We start from the raw sequence: 22,358 nt of genomic DNA, 5'->3' as shown, positions 1-22,358 counted from the left end.
TATGTACTGTTTGGTTGATAGTTATTTATTTATTATTTATTATTTATTGTAATTTACACTCCATGGATTTTGTGTGTGTTTGTGGATTTAACATGTACTGTTTAGTTGATATTTATTTATGGATTTATTTAATGTTTGTATGTATTTATTTATTCATTTAATTCCATTTATTCATTTATTTATTATATTGTAAATCTAGTATTTCCTTCAGCTGAATTTTGAAATTTAATTCATTTTATATGTATGTATATATATATATATATAATTTCTTCTACACTAGCAGAATCCATCGTTATGTAACAATAATAGTGAAACAAAACCACTTGGGACCCGCCCTGTACGCGATGACGCAATGACGTCGGTCCAGGTGCTGGCCACGTGACGCGGATGTGTCGGCAGTTTGAAAACATGGCTCTGCAGTTCACCGACGCGGATTTCCAGGCGGCATGGACGGAGCTGGACGAGCCTCAGATAGAGGGAGGATGGGAACTTTTCACAGAGAGCATGGGCGTGAAAATATACCGACTTTACAACAAGGTAAAAACACGCAGTTTATGTTCAAATTAGCGTTAAATATAAAAGACAATAACGAGGCACCAGGCTGCCGAGTCGAGGGTTTGAGAACCAGCTGGACTGGAATCCCTGAGTGTCAGGCTGAGAACAGGATCCATGAGCCTGTAGTCACCTTTCAGACACAATCTGATGAACTGCAGAACCTGTCCAGTAACAATAGGATCTTGCAGTAAACATCATTTGTATATAATCATAGCTCTCAGTTGGAAATATACTGCAGTAGACCCATTAATTTTTCATTATAATACCCTGCAGGATGAATCAGAAACCTAAATGTCAGCTGTTTCATCACTGGATCTATTGTTTAATACACTGTATAGGGTTAGGAAGTCATTTTAGTGTTCAAAGGACTTCACCTATGTAGGGATTAGGGACATGACTCTTTATTGGCTGTCTCGTGCAGTATGTCGGGCTCTGAATGACAAAATATAGCTCCTATGTGGAGAACGTCACTTTATAAGATGAAATGCTCTGCATACACTGCACAGCTCTTTATATTTTGGTTGTTTTCTCAGGAAACAGGTCTTTATGAGTACAAAGTGTTCGGCACGCTGTCCGGCTGTTGTCCGGAGGTCTGCGCAGATGTTTACATGGATCTGGACTACAGGAAGCAGTGGGACAGTTATGTCAAAGGTAACGTCAGAGCAGGTGATGTTTCTCCATATGAGACAGGAGCGTCATGTATTATGCGTCATGTATGAGTCTCGCACACAAACACACAAGTTAATGAACATTCTTACAAATTCAGATTGACCTGGAGTGATTGAGACCCAGTGGTGGTGGGAAAAAGTGGGCGCGATTTTCCTCCGATTTCGGCCTTTCAGCTAATCCCATCACTGACCGGATTTAAATACAACGAGGTCTCTGAACATTCTGCAGTGATTAGAAATGTTCAGAAAGAGGAAATCAGGGATAAAGTCCTGTAGCTTATTCTCTGGATTAACAGTGATCTGCTGTAATAACATTCCAGAGTGTTCCAACACCCTGCTAAACTACATGGAGTTTAATAGAACTGGATTTGTATGAGTGATGGACTGTGGTGGGTTGTATGATTAAAAGTCCCTGAATTTCTTTTCTTCGCTAGTTGCTCACACACATACACACTCACACACCACACCTTACACAATCCCAAAACCAGAGATACTGCATATTTTCAGTGCACTCACAGCTCAGCAGACAGGGCAAAAGGAATGTGTAGAGGTACAGGAGAATGTTGAGGAGTGTGTGGGTCACTGCAAAATATTTAAAAATGTTGATCAGAGTGTCAGCAGCTCAGGAACAAAGCTGTTTGTGAGATATTTAATGCATGCCACTGTACTCTGGGTAGGTGTTAGTCCTGTCAGGCAGAGCAGGCTACAGCCTATGTGTTTACATTAGTGAGTCAGATATTAGTCTAGGATAGTGTAGTGTAGTATACTGTAGTGTATCCTAGTAAAGTTGAGAGCTAATGGCAATAGGTTTCTTATTAGATGTATAGTATAGCATTGTATAGTATAGTATGTTGAGAGCTGAATAAAAAAAGAAAACCTGCAAAGTTACGCTATATTGTGTAGTATAGTATGTTGTAGTATAGTATTGTGTAGTATAGTATTGTGTAGTATAGTATGTTGTGGTATAGTGTAGTATAGTATGATGTGGTATAGTATGGTATAGTGTAGTATAGCATGATGTGGTATAGTATGGTGTAGTATGATGTGGTATAGTATGGTGTAGTATGATGTGGTATAGTGTAGTATAGTATGATGTGGTATAGTATGGTGTAGTATAGTGTAGTATAGTATGTTGTGGTATAGTGTAGTATAGTGTAGTATAGTATGGTGTAGTATAGTGTAGTATAGTATGTTGTGGTATAGTGTAGTATAGTATGATGTGGTATAGTATGGTGTAGTATAGTGTAGTATAGTATGTTGTGGTATAGTGTAGTATAGTATGATGTGGTATAGTATGGTGTAGTATAGTGTAGTATAGTATGTTGTGGTATAGTGTAGTATAGTATGTTGTGGTATAGTGTAGTATAGTATGATGTGGTATAGTATGGTGTAGTATAGTGTAGTATAGTATGTTGTGGTATAGTGTAGTATAGTATGATGTGGTATAGTATGGTGTAGTATAGTGTAGTATAGTATGGTGTAGTATAGTGTAGTATAGTATGTTGTGGTATAGTGTAGTATAGTATGACGTGGTATAGTATGGTGTAGTATGATGTGGTATAGTATGGTATAGTGTAGTATAGTATGGTATAGTGTAGTATAGTATGGTATAGTGTAGTATAGTATGCTGTGGTATGGTATGGTGTAGTATAGTATGTTGTGGTATAGTGTAGTATAGTATGATGTGGTATAGTATGGTATAGTGTAGTATAGTATGGTGTAGTATAGTGTAGTATAGTATGTTGGAGTATAGTATGATGTTGTATAGTATGTTGGAGTATAGTATGATGTTGTATAGTATGATGTGGTATAGTATGGTGTAGTATAGTATGGTGTAGTATAGTGTAGTATAGTATGATGTGGTATAGTATGGTATAGTGTAGTATAGTATGATGTGGTATAGTATGGTATAGTGTAGTATAGTATGGTGTAGTATAGTGTAGTATAGTATGTTGGAGTATAGTATGATGTTGTATAGTATGTTGGAGTATAGTATGATGTTGTATAGTATGATGTGGTATAGTATGGTGTAGTATAGTATGGTGTAGTATAGTGTAGTATAGTATAGTATGGTGTAGTATAGTATAGTATGATGTGGTATAGTGTAGTATGATGTGGTATAGTATCGTATAGTATAGTGTGGTATGGGGTGGTATAGTGTAGTATGATGTGGTATAGTGTAGTATAGTCTAGTAGGGTGTAGTATAGTCTAGTAGGGTGTAGTATAGTATAGTATGGTGTAGTATAGTGTAGTATAGTATAGTATGATGTAGTATAGTATGGTGTAGTACAGTGTAGTATAGTATAGTATTATGTGGTATAGTATAGTGTAGTATGATGTGGTGTAGTATAGTATGATGTGGTACAGTATGATGTGGTGTAGTATAGTATAGTGTGGTATGGGGTGGTATAGTGTAGTATAGTCTAGTAGGGTGTAGTATAGTGTAGTATAGTATAGTATGATGTGGTATAGTATAGTGTAGTATGATGTGGTATAGTATAGTATGGTGTAGTATAGTGTAGTATAGTATAGTATGAAGTGGTATAGTGTATTATAGTATGATGTGGTATAGTAGGGTGTAGTATAGTATAGTATAGTATGTTGTGGTGTAGTATAGTATGGTATTATGTGGTATAGTATGGTGTAGTATAGTGTAGTATAGTATAGTATGAAGTGGTATAGTGTATTATAGTATGATGTGGTATAGTAGGGTGTAGTATAGTATAGTATAGTATGTTGTGGTGTAGTATAGTATGGTATTATGTGGTATAGTATGGTGTAGTATAGCGTAGTACAGTATGTTGTGGTATTGTTTGGTGTAGTATAGTATGTTGTGGTATAGTATAGTGTAGTATAGTATGATGTGGTATAGTATGGTGTAGTATAGTGTAGTATAGTATGTTGTGGTGTAGTATAGTATGGTATTATGTGGTATAGTATGGTGTAGTATAGCGTAGTACATTATGTTGTGGTATTGTTTGGTGTAGTATAGTATGATGTGGTATAGTATAGTGTAGTATAGTATGATGTGGTATAGTATAGTGTAGTATAGTATGATGTGGTATAGTATAGTGTAGTATAGTATGATGTGGTATAGTATGTATATATGTGGTATAGTGTAGTATGGTGTAGTATAGTATAGTGTAGTTTGATGTGGTATAGTGTAGTATAGTATGTTGTGGTATAGTCTAGTGTAGTATAGCGTAGTATATTATGTTGTGGTATTGTTTGGTGTAGTATAGTATGTTGTGGTATAGTATGTATATATGTAGTATAGTAAGTTGTAGTGTAGTATAGTATGATGTGGTATATTATGGTGTAGTATAGTGTAGTATAGTATGATGTGGTATATTATGGTGTAGTATAGTGTAGTATAGTATGATGTTGTATAGTATGTTGTGGTATAGTATGATGTGGTATAGTATAGTGTAGTATAATGTAGTGTAGTATGATGTGGTATAGTATGGTGTAGTATAGTATAGTATGATGTGGTATAGTGTAGTATAGTATGGTATGTGGTGTTATAGTGTAGTGTAGTATAGTATGTTGTGGTATAGTATAGTAGGGTGTAGTGTAGTATAGTATGTTGTGGTATAGTATGATGTAGTATAGTGTAGTATAGTATAGTATGGGGTGGTATAGTGTAGTATAGTATGATGTAGTATAGTGTAGTATAATATAGTATAGTATGTTGTGGTATAGTATAGTAGGGTGTAGTATAGTATGGGGTGGTATAGTGTAGTATAGTATGATGTAGTATAGTGTAGTATAATATAGTATGTTGTGGTGTAGTATAGTGTAGTATAGTATAGTATGGGGTGGTATAGTGTAGTATAGTATGATGTAGTATAGTGTAGTATAATATAGTATGTTGTGGTGTAGTATAGTGTAGTATAATATAGTATGTTGTGGTGTAGTGTAGTATAGTATAGTATGGGGTGGTATAGTGTAGTATAGTATGATGTAGTATAGTGTAGTATAATATAGTATGTTGTGGTGTAGTATAGTGTAGTATAGTATAGTATGGGGTGGTATAGTGTAGTATAGTATGATGTAGTATAGTGTAGTATAATATAGTATGTTGTGGTGTAGTATAGTATGGGGTGGTATAGTGTAGTATAGTATGGTATGTGGTGTTATAGTGTAGTGTAGTATAGTATGTTGTGGTATAGTATAGTAGGGTGTAGTATAGTATGATGTAGTATAGTGTAGTATAGTATGATGTAGTATAGTGTAGTATAATATAGTATGTTGTGGTATAGTATAGTAGGGTGTAGTATAGTGTAGTATAGTATGGTATGGTGCAGTATAGTATAGTATGATGTTGTATAGTGTAGTATAGTATGGTATGATGTGGTATAGTGTAGTGTAGTATAGTATGTTGTGGTATAGTATAGTAGGGTGTAGTATAGTATGATGTAGTATAGTGTAGTATAATATAGTATGTTGTGGTATAGTATAGTAGGGTGTAGTATAGTATGGTATGATGTGGTATAGTGTAGTGTAGTATAGTATGTTGTGGTATAGTATAGTAGGGTGTAGTATAGTATGATGTAGTATAGTGTAGTATAATATAGTATGTTGTGGTATAGTATAGTAGGGTGTAGTATAGTGTAGTATAATATGGTATGGTGCAGTATAGTATAGTATGATGTGGTATAGTGTAGTATAGTATGGTATGATGTGGTATAGTGTAGTATAGTATGATGTAGTATAGTGTAGTATAATATGGTATGGTGCAGTATAGTATAGTATGATGTGGTATAGTGTAGTATAGTATGGTATGATGTGGTATAGTGTAGTATAGTATGATGTAGTATAGTGTAGTATAATATAGTATGTTGTGGTATAGTATAGTAGGGTGTAGTATAGTGTAGTATAGTATGGTATGATGTTGTATGGTGCAGTATAGTATAGTATGTTGTGGTATAGTATAGTAGGGTGTAGTATAGTGTAGTATAGTATGGTATGATCTTGTATGGTGCAGTATAGTATAGTATGTTGTGGTTTAGTATAGTAGGGTGTAGTATAGTGTAGTATAGTATGGTATGATGTTGTATGGTGTAGTATAATATAGTATGTTGTGGTATAGTATAGTAGGGTGTAGTATAGTGTAGTATAGTATGGTATGATGTTGTATGGTGCAGTATAGTATAGTATGTTGTGGTATAGTATAGTAGGGTGTAGTATAGTGTAGTATAGTATGGTATGATGTAGTATAGTGTAGTATAATATAGTATGTTGTGGTATAGTATAGTAGGGTGTAGTATAGTATGGTATGATGTATGGTGCAGTATAGTATAGTATGTTGTGGTATAGTATAGTATGTAATATTGTACAGTGTAATATGATATGCTATGGTGTAGTGTAAAAATGACAGTACTTGTTACTATAATGAGTATACTATACTGTTTTTCACTTATTGACAGTGATATTTTGGGGGCAGAGTTCATTTGTTTGTTTCTATCCCTGTAATTTGTGGAAATGACTGATCACTTCTTTTTGTTTTGTAGTCTCTTCTTGGATAATTCTCCAACCGTTACACAGGTAAAGGGCGTGACCTCAGTGTGTAGCTGAGTTCCCCACTCTGTGCTCGTGTTAGCGGTATAGTGTGTTAGCGATGTGTGTGCTACTGTGTAGCCGTGTGTATATTAACTTAGCTTAAAGTGATCAAAAATAATGCATTGCACAAAAAAACATCATCTTATTGTAGCATGATATAATTAACTGAGTTTTTTTTATTGATCAGTGTTTTATTGCAGGGATTTAACTTTTTCCATTAGATTTTGCTGCTCAGGATAAAAAAAGTCATGGCTTTTTGTTGTGTATCTTGTGTGTTCTCGTCTGTTAGAGTGTGTGTGTTGTCTCTTTAACGTGTGTATAGTGTGTGTGTGTGTGTGTGTGTGTGGTCTCTTTAATGTAAATCTCAGTCTCAAAACGTTTCTCCCTCTTAGTTTGCAAGATGAGACAAAGAAGAGGGCGCGGATTTCCTGCAAATGCAAACAAGCTGAATGACTCTCACTCTGTGTGTGTGTGTGTGTGTGTGATTGAGTGTATGTGTATTGTTTATTACACTCTGAACAGCAGTATGTGGAGTGTGTATAAATCTGCACACAGGCGTGTCATAACATTTGATTCACGTCACGATTTACGTCAAAACAATCAGACTATAACACAGCACCCATGTGGAGGGCATTTCCTCTATGATCACCTCCAGCTGTGTGTGTGTGTGTGTGTGAAAGTGATCACTTGAACCCTGTAAAGTCCAGCTGCGGATATAACATCCTTTTTAGGAGGTGATGTTTCTGGAAAATCATCAGTGTGGATTTTTTTAGTTTACACCTCTATGATATAAAAGTTTTGGATCACATGAATCTGATCATTACTTAATTCTCTACAGCCTGTAGAATGAAAATAACCGTGTGTATATGTGTGTGTGTGTGTGTCTCAGAGCTCCACGAGAAAGACTATGGCGGACAGAAGGCTGTTTACTGGGAGGTGAAATATCCCTTTCCCCTGTCCAACAGAGACGTATCCTCAACACACCCCTCATTAATCACATGACTCCACCATGAGTGTGTGTGTGTGTGTGTGTGTGTGTCTTTACTCTTCCTTGACCATGTTCTCCCTCAGTATGTGTACATTCGGGAGCGCAGGGACCTGCAGGTGAACGGGAGGAAGATCTGGACGGTGCTGGCGAGGAGCTCAGTGGTATCTAATTGCCCTGAGAAGTCAGGAGTGATCAGGGTGAAGGACTACAAGCAGACCGTTGCCATGGAGAGTGATGGAGCCCAGGGCACTAAAGGTAGACACACACACACACACACATCTGAGGTTGCTCTGGAAGGAGTCTCCAGTGTCAGTCAGAGGTAAAGCTTTAATGACGGAGGAGAACTCAGAGAGGAACTTGTTTGGAAATAATCCACAGTGCTTGTAGGTGTGAACTGAGCTCAGTCTGCTAATGTTTATTTGAAGTTTCTCACCATCAGGGTTTATTTTACCAAGTACTGAGACACTACTCTTATAGAAGACCACAGCATCAGTTTAGCCTTCACGATGTTAGAATAATAAAGAAACAAACAACAAAAAAGAGACAGCGATAACATCGATAGTATCAAAAACCTTTTCTCTACCAAATTTTCACCCTAGACAAGAAGCTACCTAGGAGTCTTCACTGAAGTAGTGTTTGTACGCGAGTGCGAGTTTTCTGATGTGACGCACAAACACGTTTAACACACTTCTTCTTTCTTGTAGTCTTCATGAACTACTTTGACAATCCTGGAGGTAACATCCCAACGTGGCTCATCAACTGGGCGGCAAAGGTGAGTCTGAGGTTATTTCACAAAGAAATGTGTTTGTGTGGGGGGAAAAAACTTGATGAAAGTGGGTGGTGATGATGATGATGATGATGGTGTTTTCATGCACAGACTGGAGTTCCAGGCTTTCTAAAGGACATGCAGGATGCCTGCTCTAAATACTCAAACTACTGCAAGAACAGGAAGTGAAGTGCTCTCTGACCCCATTAACCCTTTTCTCTGTCTGTCTCCTCTTGGTCTTCATCCCTCGCACCGCTGTCTAACGGCTGACAAGAAAGAAAGTCAGCCTTCATAGTTACCTTAAAAAGGACTTTAAATGATTACTGATCTTGTGGCTGGAAGAGAAATCGAGCTGTACTGCAGGCATCCTGAGCTTCTCGCTAAAACACACATAAAATTCCTGAGCAAAACACGCTTATAGGACCAGTGTCCTCCTGCAGGATGTGCGTGATCCTGACAGTCCTCCACAAAGTCCTAAACTCTCCTCATGTTCACGCAGCCTGCTCTCATAAACTCAGCTCCAAAAACCTCAAACCTCATTTATACAAACTATGATAGACTTGTGACGTTAAAATATACCTTTTATTATCATTTTGTCCGTTTACAGTGACATCCCACTCCATGACTCGCATTCCTGCTCAAATTTGCTATTTTAAATAAATGAAAACAAGAACTCTGTATCGATGATGAAAAGAGACTACAAAACAAAACCAGACGACAAAACAAAACCAGACTACAAAACAAAACCGGACTACAAAACAACCAGACGACAAAACAAAACCAGACAACAAAACAAAACCAGACGACAAAACAAAACCAGACGACAAAACAAAACCAGACTACAAAACAAAACCAGACGACATAAAACCAGACGACAAAACAAAACCAGACTACAAAACAAAACCAGACTACAAAACAAAACCAGACTACAAAACAAAACCAGACTACAAAACCGGACTACAAAACAAAACCGGACTACAAAACAAAACCAGACGACAAAACAAAACTAGACGACAAAACAAAACATTTTTTGCACTACTACAGCACAGACAAATGTCATTTTCAGGTGTTTTACAATAATTACCAGCGAACTCCAGCAGTCACGGTCATTTCTTTGTTCATCTTTTCACTAGAAATAAAAATTCTTTATCATAGCATTATCATAATGATAAACACTACTCACAAAGTAAAGAATGAGATTTTAAAGCCGATGCTCAGGTCCAGAACAGGACAGTATTAAAAAAAAAAAAAAAGAAAAGTCAGAGAAAAGAAAAATGTCTCAAACACGCCACTGTACTTTGCGCGAACACGCCACTGTACTTTGCGCGAACACGCCGCTGTACTTTGCGCGAACACGCCGCTGTACTTTGCGCGAACACGCCACTGTACTTTGCACGAACACGCCGCTGTACTTTGCGCGAACACGCCGCTGTACTTTGCGCGAACACGCCGCTGTACTTTGCGCGAACACGCCGCTGTAGTTTGTGTCACTACTGTCCAGCATCATCACCAGTGCCTTTTTTATTCTAGGTTATATTCTCATGATTTAATTTACTGGATTTTTCTCCATTTGAACTAAAAATGCAGCTGTAATGTAGTGACTCCTTCTTATTCATATTCATGTACACACAATTTCATTTACACAATCGCCAGAGCCGCTGGAGTTCTGAGCTCATGTGTCTCTGATGCCCCTGCTGGCTGCATGCGGTACTGCAGTATAATTCCCGACATTCATCTCTGTGCTGTTCACACTCCATGCTGTATTTCTCAGCTCTGTACTTCAGAAAACTCTTACCCTGATTGTGTCTACTGCAAGCACTCCAAGGAAAAGAAAAAAATGCGTGCACTTTATCTAGGAGCTCAGTGATGACTTTCTGCTTCTCCACAATACTGCTGAAAACATGTTATGCTGTTCACTGTAGAATATTTAAAGTCTTATGCAGAGTAGATTTTTTTAAAGATAAAAATAAATGAATGGTTTAAAAGTAATCCAATACGATGAAACCTGATTTGTCCTGAGATTTATTTAGGGTTTTTTTTTTTTTAAAAGGAAGAGTTCAGGAAAAATCAAATGATTCGATATTCCACTGAATGTAGGTTTCTCAGTCATGTGTTGAGATTTACGGTTATTTTATTATTTTTTTCACGTTTGCACTGGAGCCATGAGGCTAGTGTAGCTTCATAAATTCATCATAATGAAGAAAAAAGTCACTTTATCAAAATCAGTAGCTACCTGAATGGAAAAGCAATATATATTTCAGAATATGTGTTTTAAATGGACGTAAATATTTCTGGAACTCACTTTCGGAAGTATGGACCTGTTTTTTTCAGCTACTAAGATCCTTTAATTATCTAATGAACACTTAAAGAAACATTGAAGGACCTTATTATTTTTTCTAAGATTGTACTTATTTTTTTTATTAGATTTTTTAAAAATTTATTTAGCACCCATAACCAGGCCAAACCTCAGCGGTTCTGAAGCGCTGTTCAGACGTGATTCTGAATGTTTTGGTTTATATTCAGTAGCTCAGTGGCTCTGACTGTGAATATATTTACTTCACTGTAATCTTAAAGCACACTAAACAAACACCTTCCTTTGTTCCTCACAATAAGGCCAATTTCTAATAATTCATATTTTAATATATCCAAAAATATATATTTTGAAATATATGAGCTTTTATATATGAGTAGGTTTTTATCAGAATACGGTTCTGCTGTTTTTTCTTCCTCTCACATTGCTGTCCATTTATTTTATTTGATGTTTTTGTGCATGACTACCTCCTGTAATGTATAAACACTTCAGTCAGCTGTAGTGTGGTGTTTATTTTTCTGGGCTGTTTGTTTCTGATTGCAATAAAATAATTACATTATAAAAAAAACACACAATTGATCCTTTTTTTCATGTACAGTTACATGAAACTGTGTGGCTGTGCCTGAGTGAATCTTTCCATTTTTTCTTCAGTGATGGAAATAGTGTGTGAGAGCCACCTGGTGGTTACAGGAAAAAAACATCCAGCTGCTGAAACTCAAGTGTGTGTGTGTGTGTGTGTGTGTGTGTGTGTGTGTGTGTGTGTGTGTGATTGTACATATAGCACCTTTGTCACATCTTGTGAGAGCAACATACAACCAATAAGTTCGAAGTATTTTATCCACTCACCTTTCAATCATAGCACCTACATAAACGCTTCAAAAAAGAAAAAAGAGCTAGATTTAAGGAGTGTGGGGCCACGCCTCCTTTACTGTAACTGTCAGGTACAAAGGCCATGTCTCCTTCACTGAGACTGACAGATACAGAGGCCACACCTCCTTCACTGAGACTGACAGATACAGAGGCCACACCTCCTTCACTGAGACTGACAGATACAGAGGCCACACCTCCTTCACTGAGACTGACAGATACAGAGGCCACACCTCCTTCACTGAGACTGACAGATACAGAGGCCATGTCATACTTAATATCTTTCTCTTTCTCTCTCTGTCTTTCTCTGTGGAGCTATACACCCCACTCCTGAGCTCCCACTGTTTGCCAGTTTCCATTGTGACCACTGCTCTACCCCTGGTCGGAGTCTCGTTGCTTGATGGTGCCCACTGATGCTGTGGATGGATCTGTGTGGATCAGGAGACAGCCATGGACAGAGCCACTTGGGGATTTCACACCATCACAGATCTGCCATTTCATCTGTCAGCTTGTGACAGCAAAGAATTAGTGTCTATAATGACCTTAGAAACTACACTGACCTAATAGTTCCTCATGGTCATTGATTGCTGTTGTAGAAAGGACATTAATCAGTTACAGTTACATTATTTACTGTTTAGTGTCACCCAAATGAGGATGGGTTCCCTTCTGAGCCTGGTTCCTCTCAAGGTTTCTTCCTTATTCCATCCCAGGGAGTTTTTCCTTGCCACCGTTGCCACAGGCTTCTCATTAGGGATAAAATAGGGATAAAATAGTTTAATAATTAAATTTAATAATTTTATTCTTATTATAGTTATTTTTATTTTTTATTGTCATTTTTCCGCTCCCCTTTCTCTGTTTTTCTACTTTTGTAAAACTGCTTTGAGACAATGTTCACTGTAAAAGGCGCTATACAAAATAAATTGAATTGAATTGAATTGAATGCCTCCCTCACTGAGAGTGACGGATACAGAGGCCACGTCTCCTTCACTGTGACTTACAGGTACAAAGGCCATGCCTCCTTCACTGAGACTGACAGATACTGCTACAAAGGTCACACCCCCTTCACTGTGACATAGGTACAAAGGCCATGCCTTCTTCACCATGACTGACATAGAGTTGTAGGGAACCTGGAGTCTAGCCCAGGGGACACACTAGATGGGGTACCAACCAATACAGGGCACCTTCAACCACGATACACTCTCACACACCCATTCACACACTACAGACAACTTAGAGATGCCAGTTAGTCTACAACACATGACAGGCAGGAAACTGGAGTACCTTGAGGAAACCCCTGAAGCACCGGGAAAACATATAAACTCCACACAGAGCTGGGGCAGAAACAGTCCCCAACCCCGGAGGTGCGAGGCAGCCATGCTAACCACTAAACCACTAAACCACTGTGACCCTCTGTAGAGACATTCATAGCTGTAATAATACTCAATAATCTCCTTTAACACCTCCATTCAAACAGGTCTTGTTTTCTTTCTAATTTGTTTCTTTGCATTTTCTTTTTAAAGATCACAGTATAAACAAGATATAAACACAAATAAGACATATCTTTAAAAAAAATCCTGTCTTGGAGCTTAACAGCTGGTCTGTCAATCAAATCATTTTAATCATATAAAATCGTCCTCTGAATCGTAAAGTTTATTTTAAAAATATTGTCGGCTTGTGCGAAGCTGTGTGTGTGTGTGTGTGTGTGTGTGTGTGTGTGTGTATACGTGTGTGCGCCTGATGATGAAAATCAGATCTATTTTTGTGCCTAATTTGATCCTTTGTGAGGCTCCAGCTCCACTAAACTCCAGACCTCCATCAGCGCAAGACAAATATATTTCTTGGCGGAGGAAGTTCCGTCTGATTGGTAATACACAAGGCCAATTAGCGTAAGAAAGTGATCTAGCCGAGTCTAAACTGCCTGCTCGGATTTCCCAGGTGCCGCTCTGTCTGCCAGTGGGAACAGAATAGACCCTCTCCCTGGACCGCTGCCTGAGCGCTTTGTGATTCTTCATAGATTACAATCACAGATATGAGTCTCCAGGCTGAATAGGCTATTATACAGGGCTTTTCTAGCAGTACAATGCTGCGTGCTTTGAGATTGGCTTGATGGAGGGCATTAAATCCAAATATACATGCAGAACCACGTTCGCCTCATCCTGGCTTAGTTTCCATCTCTACGTCTTCTTCTATAAAGACCACAAACCTGGCATGACACAGTTATTTCCCAAGTACAAACTTTATTGCTGAAGTCTTAACCATTTTGTTCATTTATCCTCACGAGAGCGTCTGTGTGAACCAGGTTAATGACAGATGAGTCTGGATGAGGCCTAAGACCTTTGCCGTGGCTGGACCAGGCCCCTGTTACTAGGTTAAAGATGTTCATAAGACCAACGTTTCCTCACAGCACACAGCTTATTAGAAGAAAAGCATATCTGCTGACTTACAGAATTTCCAGGATGTGCATCAAGATCTAGAATGATGGAGAATTTGGCTTTGGGATTTTTCAATGTTCACATACAGTGTGTAAAGTTGGATTTTGAGAAAGCAGAGCTGACCAGTTCACCTCAGGGTCTACAGAAGCTGTTATGATCTCAGCAGGAATTGATGGATATCCTCACACTTCAAACCATTATATGATCTATGGGCTCTTCCATATGGACCACTTTTGTAGAAGGTCTTTTCTGTTTGTTTTCTTATGGTGAGGGATTAGCACATTTATGCACAAATGGCTGGACTTATTTGAACATCAAGTGCACTGTGAAGGTAAAGATTTGGCATCAGTATTTATGACCACAACAGGCTTGGTGATGAGTAGAATTCAAGTCTATGAAGTACACAATGCTGGAACTGTCACTCTGAGCAGCTGGGGGAAATATTTTGTTGCCCCACCATCCACTTTTAGAAACAACTTTTATTATGGCTAGTAGTCACTTCCTGTTTTTCTGAGCTGTTTGTAAAATAGAGCAGATTCACTTTGTTTTGGATTTACTCAGATTTACAAAATTTGTGGTTTCAATTTTGTTGATTCTGTGAAAGAACCTTCCTGGTACACTTCTTAACCATCTCTGGCCTCAATCCAAGCTGTGCTGGGAAAGATTGTGGACCCTGGAAGGCAGAGAGCAAGTTGAGTAACATTTAATATCACGCATCTGACAGTCGGTTAAAGAATGGCCCCTTGACAAACATGGGGAGATGGGTTACTGTTTCACGACTTTATCTCTGCCGGAGCCCAGAAATTCAGACCTCAGCCAGAGTCTGTGTGTTTAACACTTTTGGGGATGGTAGTGACTGCTTAAGCTAATGTTTATGCTTGAGCCTTTGTTTTTTCCTCAGAGTGTCTATTGGAGAGTGTGAGGGGCAGCGGAAACGGCTGCTTTCCTGACAAACGTCCTCAGAGAAGATTTCAAAATAAAATAGGACGCGTTCCACATGCCAGCAGTAATGGTGGCCAGCTCCTTTCTTAGGCCTTGAGGCCAGTGCTCATCTAGAAACTCTTCTAATACTATTGGGTCTTGCTCAAGAATGGCTGTTGTACCTGTGGTTCCTATCCTTGGTACTCGAGTGTGCTTGTGCTGGTATTTTGCTGTTTCTCTGCTATATTATCCAGCTAACTGCTTACTTGGCACATCATACCACTTGACTTGGGTGTGTTAGAGGAGGGAAAAGGTGAACTTCAGGGGGACTACAGGACCGGGGTTGGGAACCTTAATGAATTGCATCATCACTATAAAGTACAGCATCAGTACAAACAACTAGTTCATTTATACTGGATCTTAACAAATGCCTCTTAAATAGAGTGAGATTTATTTTAATTTTCAGGCTGCATGCACATCTGGCTTAAAATTTATGGACCTGTGGCAATGATACTTCCTGAAGATCTGATTTTGACTTCAGCAGGTTGGAATTCTATCATTTTCTCTAAGCATTCAGGGGCAGTAGTGGCTTAAGTGGTTAAAGCTCTGGGTTGTTGATCAGGGTTCAAACTGCCACTGTTGGTCCCCTGAGCAAAGGCCCACAACTGTCTCTGCTCCAGGGGGCGCTGTATCATGGCTGACCCTGCGCTCTGACCACAACCTCCAAAGTTGGGATATGCGAAGAAGGACTTTTACAAGTGTTGCACTTTCTAAAGATTTAATCCAATAGCAGATCACACAGTATAATATTTTCATCAACAAAATGTACGCTAAAAGCATGTAACCTGCGTAACTCAATAAAAGACAGAAGACAAACACATTCTATACATTTACAATACCACATCACAACACATCCAGCTCATATACCACATATACCAGAGCAATTTCCAACAATTCCATTAAATATATGTTTTTATCCATTTATAGTTACAGTCCACACCGCACATTAACACACAGATTCCAGATACATATTCATCAGGCAGCACTAGAAAAAACAAACTCTATAGATGTCTTTGCATTCATTTAAAATAATAGTCTGTGTGTGTGTGTGTGTATATGTGGTTTAGGCTGCATTCCTTGGAGGAGGCCCGTGTTTTCAGCAGGATCAGTGTGTTCTCCAGGTTCCTGGCAAGCAGAGAGAGATTCCTGGGTGTGTATCAGTGCCAGAGAGCTCACGCTGAAGACTCTAGGAGGCATGTAGATATTTAAGATACTCTCCTCAACCACTCCTTGTCCCCCAATCCCTCGATATTCACTGCGCATGGTGCTGTTATTTAGGTGCTAAAAATGGGGGGTGTGGCCTAAAGTGTAAAGTACTGTATACTTCATATATCATTTCTAATGATTATATCAAAAGGTAGAAATCTTTCCACTTTCATTGATCACTGAAAATATTCCTGACCAAAAATCCTGTCTTACACACATACAGGAATTAGATATGACACAGTCTTCAGGACGAGAAGCATATATAACCTGAGTGTGCGTGCAGAGGAACTCTACAAAAGGCCACTAAGAGGCCTATAAAAATTTACAGAATTGTCTAAGAATCGAGACAATGTGAGACAGCAGCTTTTTTTAAATAGGTAATTATCATTATGGGGTTATTTAGTGGGAAATTTACAGGGTTCTTTGCGGGTGATTTTATCATTATTAATGACGGTGTAAAGAGTGAAGCTGCTGTATGCTGAGCTCGAGTCTGCGCTCAGCTCCTGCTTTGGTTATTGTTGGCTTTATGTTTATTTTATCAACTCTTCTATTTTGTCTCACTTTTCATAAAATGTCTAACTAAAAATGCCATTTTCCACTCAATGGGAATTCTGGAAAAATATGTACAGTACACTGATTACAGATTACAGTATGAATTCACTGTATTGTATCATAAAACAGTAAAACACACATTGTTAACTTTACAGTAAAACGCTGACATTATAGTAAAACACACAGCATCATTAACTTAATAGTAAAACACACAACATTGTTAACTTTACAGTAAAAGGCACAGCACTGTTAACTTTACAGTAAAAGGCACAGCACTGTTAACTTTACTGTAGAACACTAACTTTATAGTAAAACACACAATATCATTAACTTTACAGTAAAAAACATGATCATGATCATTAACTTTACAGTAAAACATTGTTAACTTTACAGTAAAACACTAATTTTATAGGAAAACACACAATATCATTAACTTTACAGTAAAAAACATGATCATGATCATTAACTTTACAGTAAAACATTGTTAACTTTACAGTAAAACACTAATTTTATAGGAAAACACACAATATCATTAACTTTACAGTAAAACACATGATCAGGATCATTAACTTTACAGTAAAACATTGTTAACTTTACAGTAAAACACACATGGTTAACTTTACACTGAAACGCACATTAAATAATGAATTGAAACATTACATTAAATAACATTACAGTAAAACACAAACTTCACAAAGCATCATTAACTTCAAAACGCACACCATTAACTTTACAGTAAAACACACATGGTTAACTTTACAATAAAAGGCACAACACTGTAAACTTTACAATAAAAGGCACAACACTGTAAACTTTACAATAAAAGGCACAACACTGTAAACTTTACAATAAAAGGCACAACACTGTAAATTTTACAACAAAAGGCACAACATTGTTAACATTACAATAAAACACAAACTTTATAGCATCATTAACTTTAAAATGCACACCATTAACTACAGTAAAACACACAGTAACAGTAACCTTACAGTAAAACACTAACTTTACAGTAAACTTCTTATCTTTATAATAAAACAGTATTTTTTATCTTCACAGTAATACACAGCATTGTTTATAGTAAAAAAAAAACAATATTGTTAACTTCTTGTTACCACAGTTGGTTGTTTTAGTGAGATTTTTTGTGCAATTTTATATATAATGTCCTTGTATGATCTGAAATTAAAGTATTCTTAACAGTTCTTATTTTCACATTTATTTAAGAGGTATATTTGATAAAACAAACAAACCAAAATATCTCAACTGCATGATGTGATTTTTAAAAAACACCACCAGGGGGCGATTGTGATTCTTTTACATGAGGTCTTCCTTCCCCTCTATTTTCTTTTCCTTTTTTTAACTAGGCCATTTGAAACTTCAGTTCCTAGAGTTCAGTGAAAATGGAGAGTCATGTGCCTCAGTGTCTCTGTCGGAATATTTAAAGCTGTGAATCAGGAGGCGTGAGGAAGCCCCTGATTGAGGCTGTGTTTCAGAGTCATTACCATGGAGCTGCTAGATCACTTTCTCTTGGCTCTAGACCATTGCAGAAGATCCGATACCCCCAATAATTCTTCAGAGATGAAATGTAGTGTTTATACTTTAGCTGGCAAGCAGCAAAAGTGAAAGCAGGCCGTCTGCTCTGGAAAACGCTGTGAGACTCAGCGGAGCCTTTAGCATAGGAGCGATGAATCGTAATTAGCGTGAAGGATACATATCGGTTTATTTGCTACGCATAACTGGAGCCTGTGATAAAAAGCAGAAGCATTTATACCACAGCGCTGGTCTTCTGTGATTGGTGGTGATTAATTCTCTAGAACAGTGGCTCTGACAGTAGCGCAGGTTTATAGTAACGCGCTTTATCGCTTCTATAGTAACCACTCGGTCACCGGGACTGGTGTTGGTGGACGATCCTCTGATAATAAACAGATTGAAATATTGTACCGCTAATATGGGACAGTTTCCTTTAAGGAGATGTTTATTTAGCATGAACATTTCTGGACGGAGTCTCCAGTGTCAGATAAAGCCTGGGAAGCTGTTTCTTCAGGACGGAGAAGTTTACGCTTCAGAACCACGACATGCTGCATCCCTAGTTTAAGAGAAAGAAAAAAAATGAGCTTTGTGAGGAAAAGTCTGTTACTTAACATGATATGTAACTTTAAATTAATACTTACATTAACATATATACATTTTTGTATGTTTTCTGTGAATGAACTCGAACTCTATTGTCTGCTGAGGGAATCATTTGTTTGAGCCACAGCTGCAGACCTGATGCAGATTATTAAACAGTCATCATCTGTTCTGCATAAAAACACACACTCAGATCTTCCCCAAAGAGAAGGAAATCTTATCAATCTCCACAAATCTCACCAGTCCATCACAAATCCTCCAGCAGATAACCCCGAACTCTTCGCGATCATACTGGACTGGAGGAACACCATCGAGGCTGAAAGTCCCCCTGCTCTGGCTCACGTCTCCTACACTTTCTTCTTGACCTCATTTTTTATTTTCTCTCTTGCGGTGATAAGCAGCAGTTAAAACCCAAGGGGAGGCCACCAGGAGCCGAGTTCTTGTTTCCAAAGGTCAGGAGGGCCACGGATCCTCGCCAGTTTGTCATCTGAGCTTTTACGAACGTGGAACTGAATCTTTTCAAACTCGCGTAACATCACGGAGCACGACCTTCATTCTTCTGTGGACGTGAGCCGATGGACGCGTGTGATTGGCTGATGGGGGAGAGAGGAACGCCAGCCTTCCCACGCTGACAGAAGCGCCTTGTTTAATTGTTTTGTTTATAAGAAAATGTCTCAGAGGAGGTTCAGGATGCAGTTTGAGGAAGCACACTGTCTGTGTTTTATGAGATGAATGAGTCAGGATTCAGTAAAACCTCTGCACCTCTGCAAAAAATACACTGTGCTGTGGTCTGAACATCGTCTGGACTCCTGTTTGGTTTTTTTCAGAATCAGGTGGGACGCCACTCCAACTCAAATAAACAGAACTGTCTTCAGATATTATCAGAACCTCTCCAGCTGCACGGCTCTCTCCATGTCCCATCATTTCATCTGATGATACGAGACCATGTCAATCTTCCCGGAGTCTGCATCCAAGAGATCCTGGAGAACTCTTTTTTACTAATCAGGCAGAAATTCCATGAAGGGAAATGAAACAAAACTGCATAGTGTAGAAACCACAGAGAGCATGGAGCCAGCGCTAAAGACTGCTCATTTATTTAGATAAAGTTTGTTCTCAGATATTTACTCATATCTGTGTCTTATTTCCTTCTGATCATCGATTGCATGTGGAGTTTTTGTTTAAAATAGAAATGAAAATGAAAACTTTATTTTATTTATATGAACTTTATTTTAGACACTAAAACCTTAGTAGCATCATTAATTCTAGTGCAATACACTCAAATAATAATGTGAATATTGCGATTTAAAAAAATATTTAAACACAAATTCTACTCATGGGAATCAGCTGACTGTAAAGTACAAACAGAATAGTTTAATATGTTTTTTACTCAATGTTTAATTCCTCATATCATCCACTGCATCTTCATCTCCTCAGCTGCGAGTGCTGACTGCCATCTGATCTGATCCTGGGAGCTCCAGAGAAAGTGAAGGAGTCAGATGTTGTTTATCTGCTTAATGTGTCAGCGCTGTGGAGGCCGACGTCTGAGGAGACCTTCAGTCCTGTGGTTCCTCATGAGTTCCTCTGCTGGAACTGGAGATGAAAATCTGCTCAGAAGAAGTGGTTTTACACACCGCTTGCATCTCACTATAATAATAATAACAGTGTTTCTATGGTAACTGCTGCAGTTCATAGGGACCTGAGTTTTTCTGTGAGGAGAAATGTGATGTGTATCATGTGTGGAAGGAGTCTCCAGTATCAGAGATTAATGGACTTCGGAGTGGTTTGTCAGGTGAAATCCCATCACTCTGATGTGGATTATTTGCCTGTAACTGCATGGCACACTGTGTGTTACTTCTTACTAATCATCTAAAAGGTTCCTGAAGAAGATCTCTCACTCCTCATTCTTTTCTTTTCTTTTTTTTTTTTAAAGATAAATAAGTGTCTGAAAGCTTTTCTGTCTGGTGTTCTGTCACTGCCATTGCCGTTGTTCTTCATCTTTCTGATGGTGTATTAAGAACTTTAACTCAAGAACAAACGCAGTCCTAAGAAAGGTCTGGCAGAGAGATCCTCTAAAAGGCCCTTTGCTCACTGGGTACACACATACTTGCAGAGCGAAGCGGCCAAATATTTTGAGAGCGCTGAGCTGCTTCCTGGCATACCACTGACCGATCCCAACACATTCACGACAATTCTGTAAAAAAAAAAAAAGATAAGTTACTACTGTCCAGCTAATTCAAACTCACAGGGTTTTTTTCCCTGACGTGGATCTCTGATGGTCAGGGATCATTTGGAGCACCATATCGATCTTAGCAGACGGAGACGTTTTCTTGGCACCTGAGGATCATTTATTATGCTTGCGGTGTTGAGGAATTACAAGAGGTATTTTTCAATGTCGTTTACACACGTAATAAAGCAAACGGTCCGGTTCGGAGCGTTTAATTAGTTCAGACCCAGAAGGGACCGCATCAAGGAGCTATTAAAGGCAGTCGCTCGGCCGTGAAAATACGACACACACATCGATCAAAGTGGCACTCTTCATCCTTCATCTGCTAGCGGCTCCAAACAGCTCAGCTTCACACACACACACACACACACACACAGTGAATTCCATCAATATTTAACTGGAATGGCTGTATATTTGAACATGTGGTTTCCCAATTTGTTTGGAATACAGTAGGTGTAAAGAGAAAATGACTCTGGTTGCCGAGAGACCGGGGACAATTCCCGTATTGTTCGTGATGTCTGTGGGGGGGCAGGACTCGGGTCTCGGGACCCGTCTGTATGACATATCCAGAGCCGGACCATGATAGAGTGCTGGGGATAAAAATACACTCCGGGTATGAACTGCTCTGTGGCAGACGCCGAGCTTGGGCTTCACCTCCAGCAGAAGGAGACTGAGATACTGAGAGTGTTTGTTTGTTTTTTTAATTACCCATGAAAGAGGGTCAGTCTGACGTCCTTATTACTGATTACTGTTTCTACAGGCAAATAAATCGAATAAAACAAACAAACAAACATTAACTGATTTTTGTCTCACACTTTGGATGCAAGTGCAGGCTTTAATGAAATAACAGACAACACAAACAAACAAAAAGACTTTCAGAACAAAAAATCATCATGAACCCAAGAACTGACAGACAACTAAATAAAGCAAAACTAAGAGCTTCAATCAGGAGACTAATCGAGGAGAAATACAGTGCAGGAGGTCATGTGATGCGGTCATGTGATTTGTAGCAGTGTGATGGGGCTGATGGGTAATGTCCAGGACATTGTGATGGGGCTGATGGGTAATGTCCAGGACAGTGTGATGGGGCTGATGGGTAATGTCCAGGACAGTGTGATGGG

General features: G+C 38.5%; 1 protein-coding gene across 4 annotated transcripts; it reads left to right on the top strand.

Annotated features, from left to right (window-relative positions):
* Window positions 1-371: 371 nt before the first annotated feature.
* pctp (phosphatidylcholine transfer protein) lies at window positions 372-17,976 on the top strand. Of its 4 annotated transcripts, none has more exons than XM_058405069.1 (6): window positions 372-537; window positions 1,089-1,221; window positions 7,676-7,755; window positions 7,858-8,029; window positions 8,479-8,546; window positions 16,199-17,976. In XM_058405069.1, exons 1-6 carry the CDS (start codon window positions 388-390, stop codon window positions 16,310-16,312), a joined length of 717 nt encoding a protein of 238 aa, XP_058261052.1. In that variant the 5' UTR covers window positions 372-387; the 3' UTR covers window positions 16,313-17,976. The 4 variants fall into 4 exon arrangements, with proteins under 4 accessions (XP_058261052.1, XP_058261053.1, XP_058261054.1 ...); XM_058405070.1 differs by having other exon boundaries at window positions 376-537; window positions 1,089-1,206; window positions 16,199-17,970; XM_058405071.1 differs by lacking the exon at window positions 16,199-17,976 and adding an exon at window positions 8,652-9,798 and having other exon boundaries at window positions 376-537.
* The last annotated feature ends 4,382 nt before the right edge of the window (window positions 17,977-22,358 follow it).

This window comes from Hemibagrus wyckioides, linkage group LG12 (genome assembly GCF_019097595.1).
Source record: "Hemibagrus wyckioides isolate EC202008001 linkage group LG12, SWU_Hwy_1.0, whole genome shotgun sequence".
NCBI lineage: Eukaryota > Metazoa > Chordata > Actinopteri > Siluriformes > Bagridae > Hemibagrus > Hemibagrus wyckioides.
The sequence above is the reverse complement of the archived record's forward strand: the minus strand, read 5'-3'. Positions and strand labels throughout refer to the sequence as shown.

Excerpts from the sequence above, each read along its gene's own strand:
- pctp (XM_058405069.1), top strand. The coding sequence starts at position 388 with ATGTGTCGGCAGTTTGAAAACATGGCTCTGCAGTTCACCGACGCGGAT. Across the intron at positions 538-1,088 it reads TATACCGACTTTACAACAAG|GAAACAGGTCTTTATGAGTA; the intron begins GTAAAAACACGC and ends TTGTTTTCTCAG. Across the intron at positions 8,030-8,478 it reads TGGAGCCCAGGGCACTAAAG|TCTTCATGAACTACTTTGAC; the intron begins GTAGACACACAC and ends TCTTTCTTGTAG.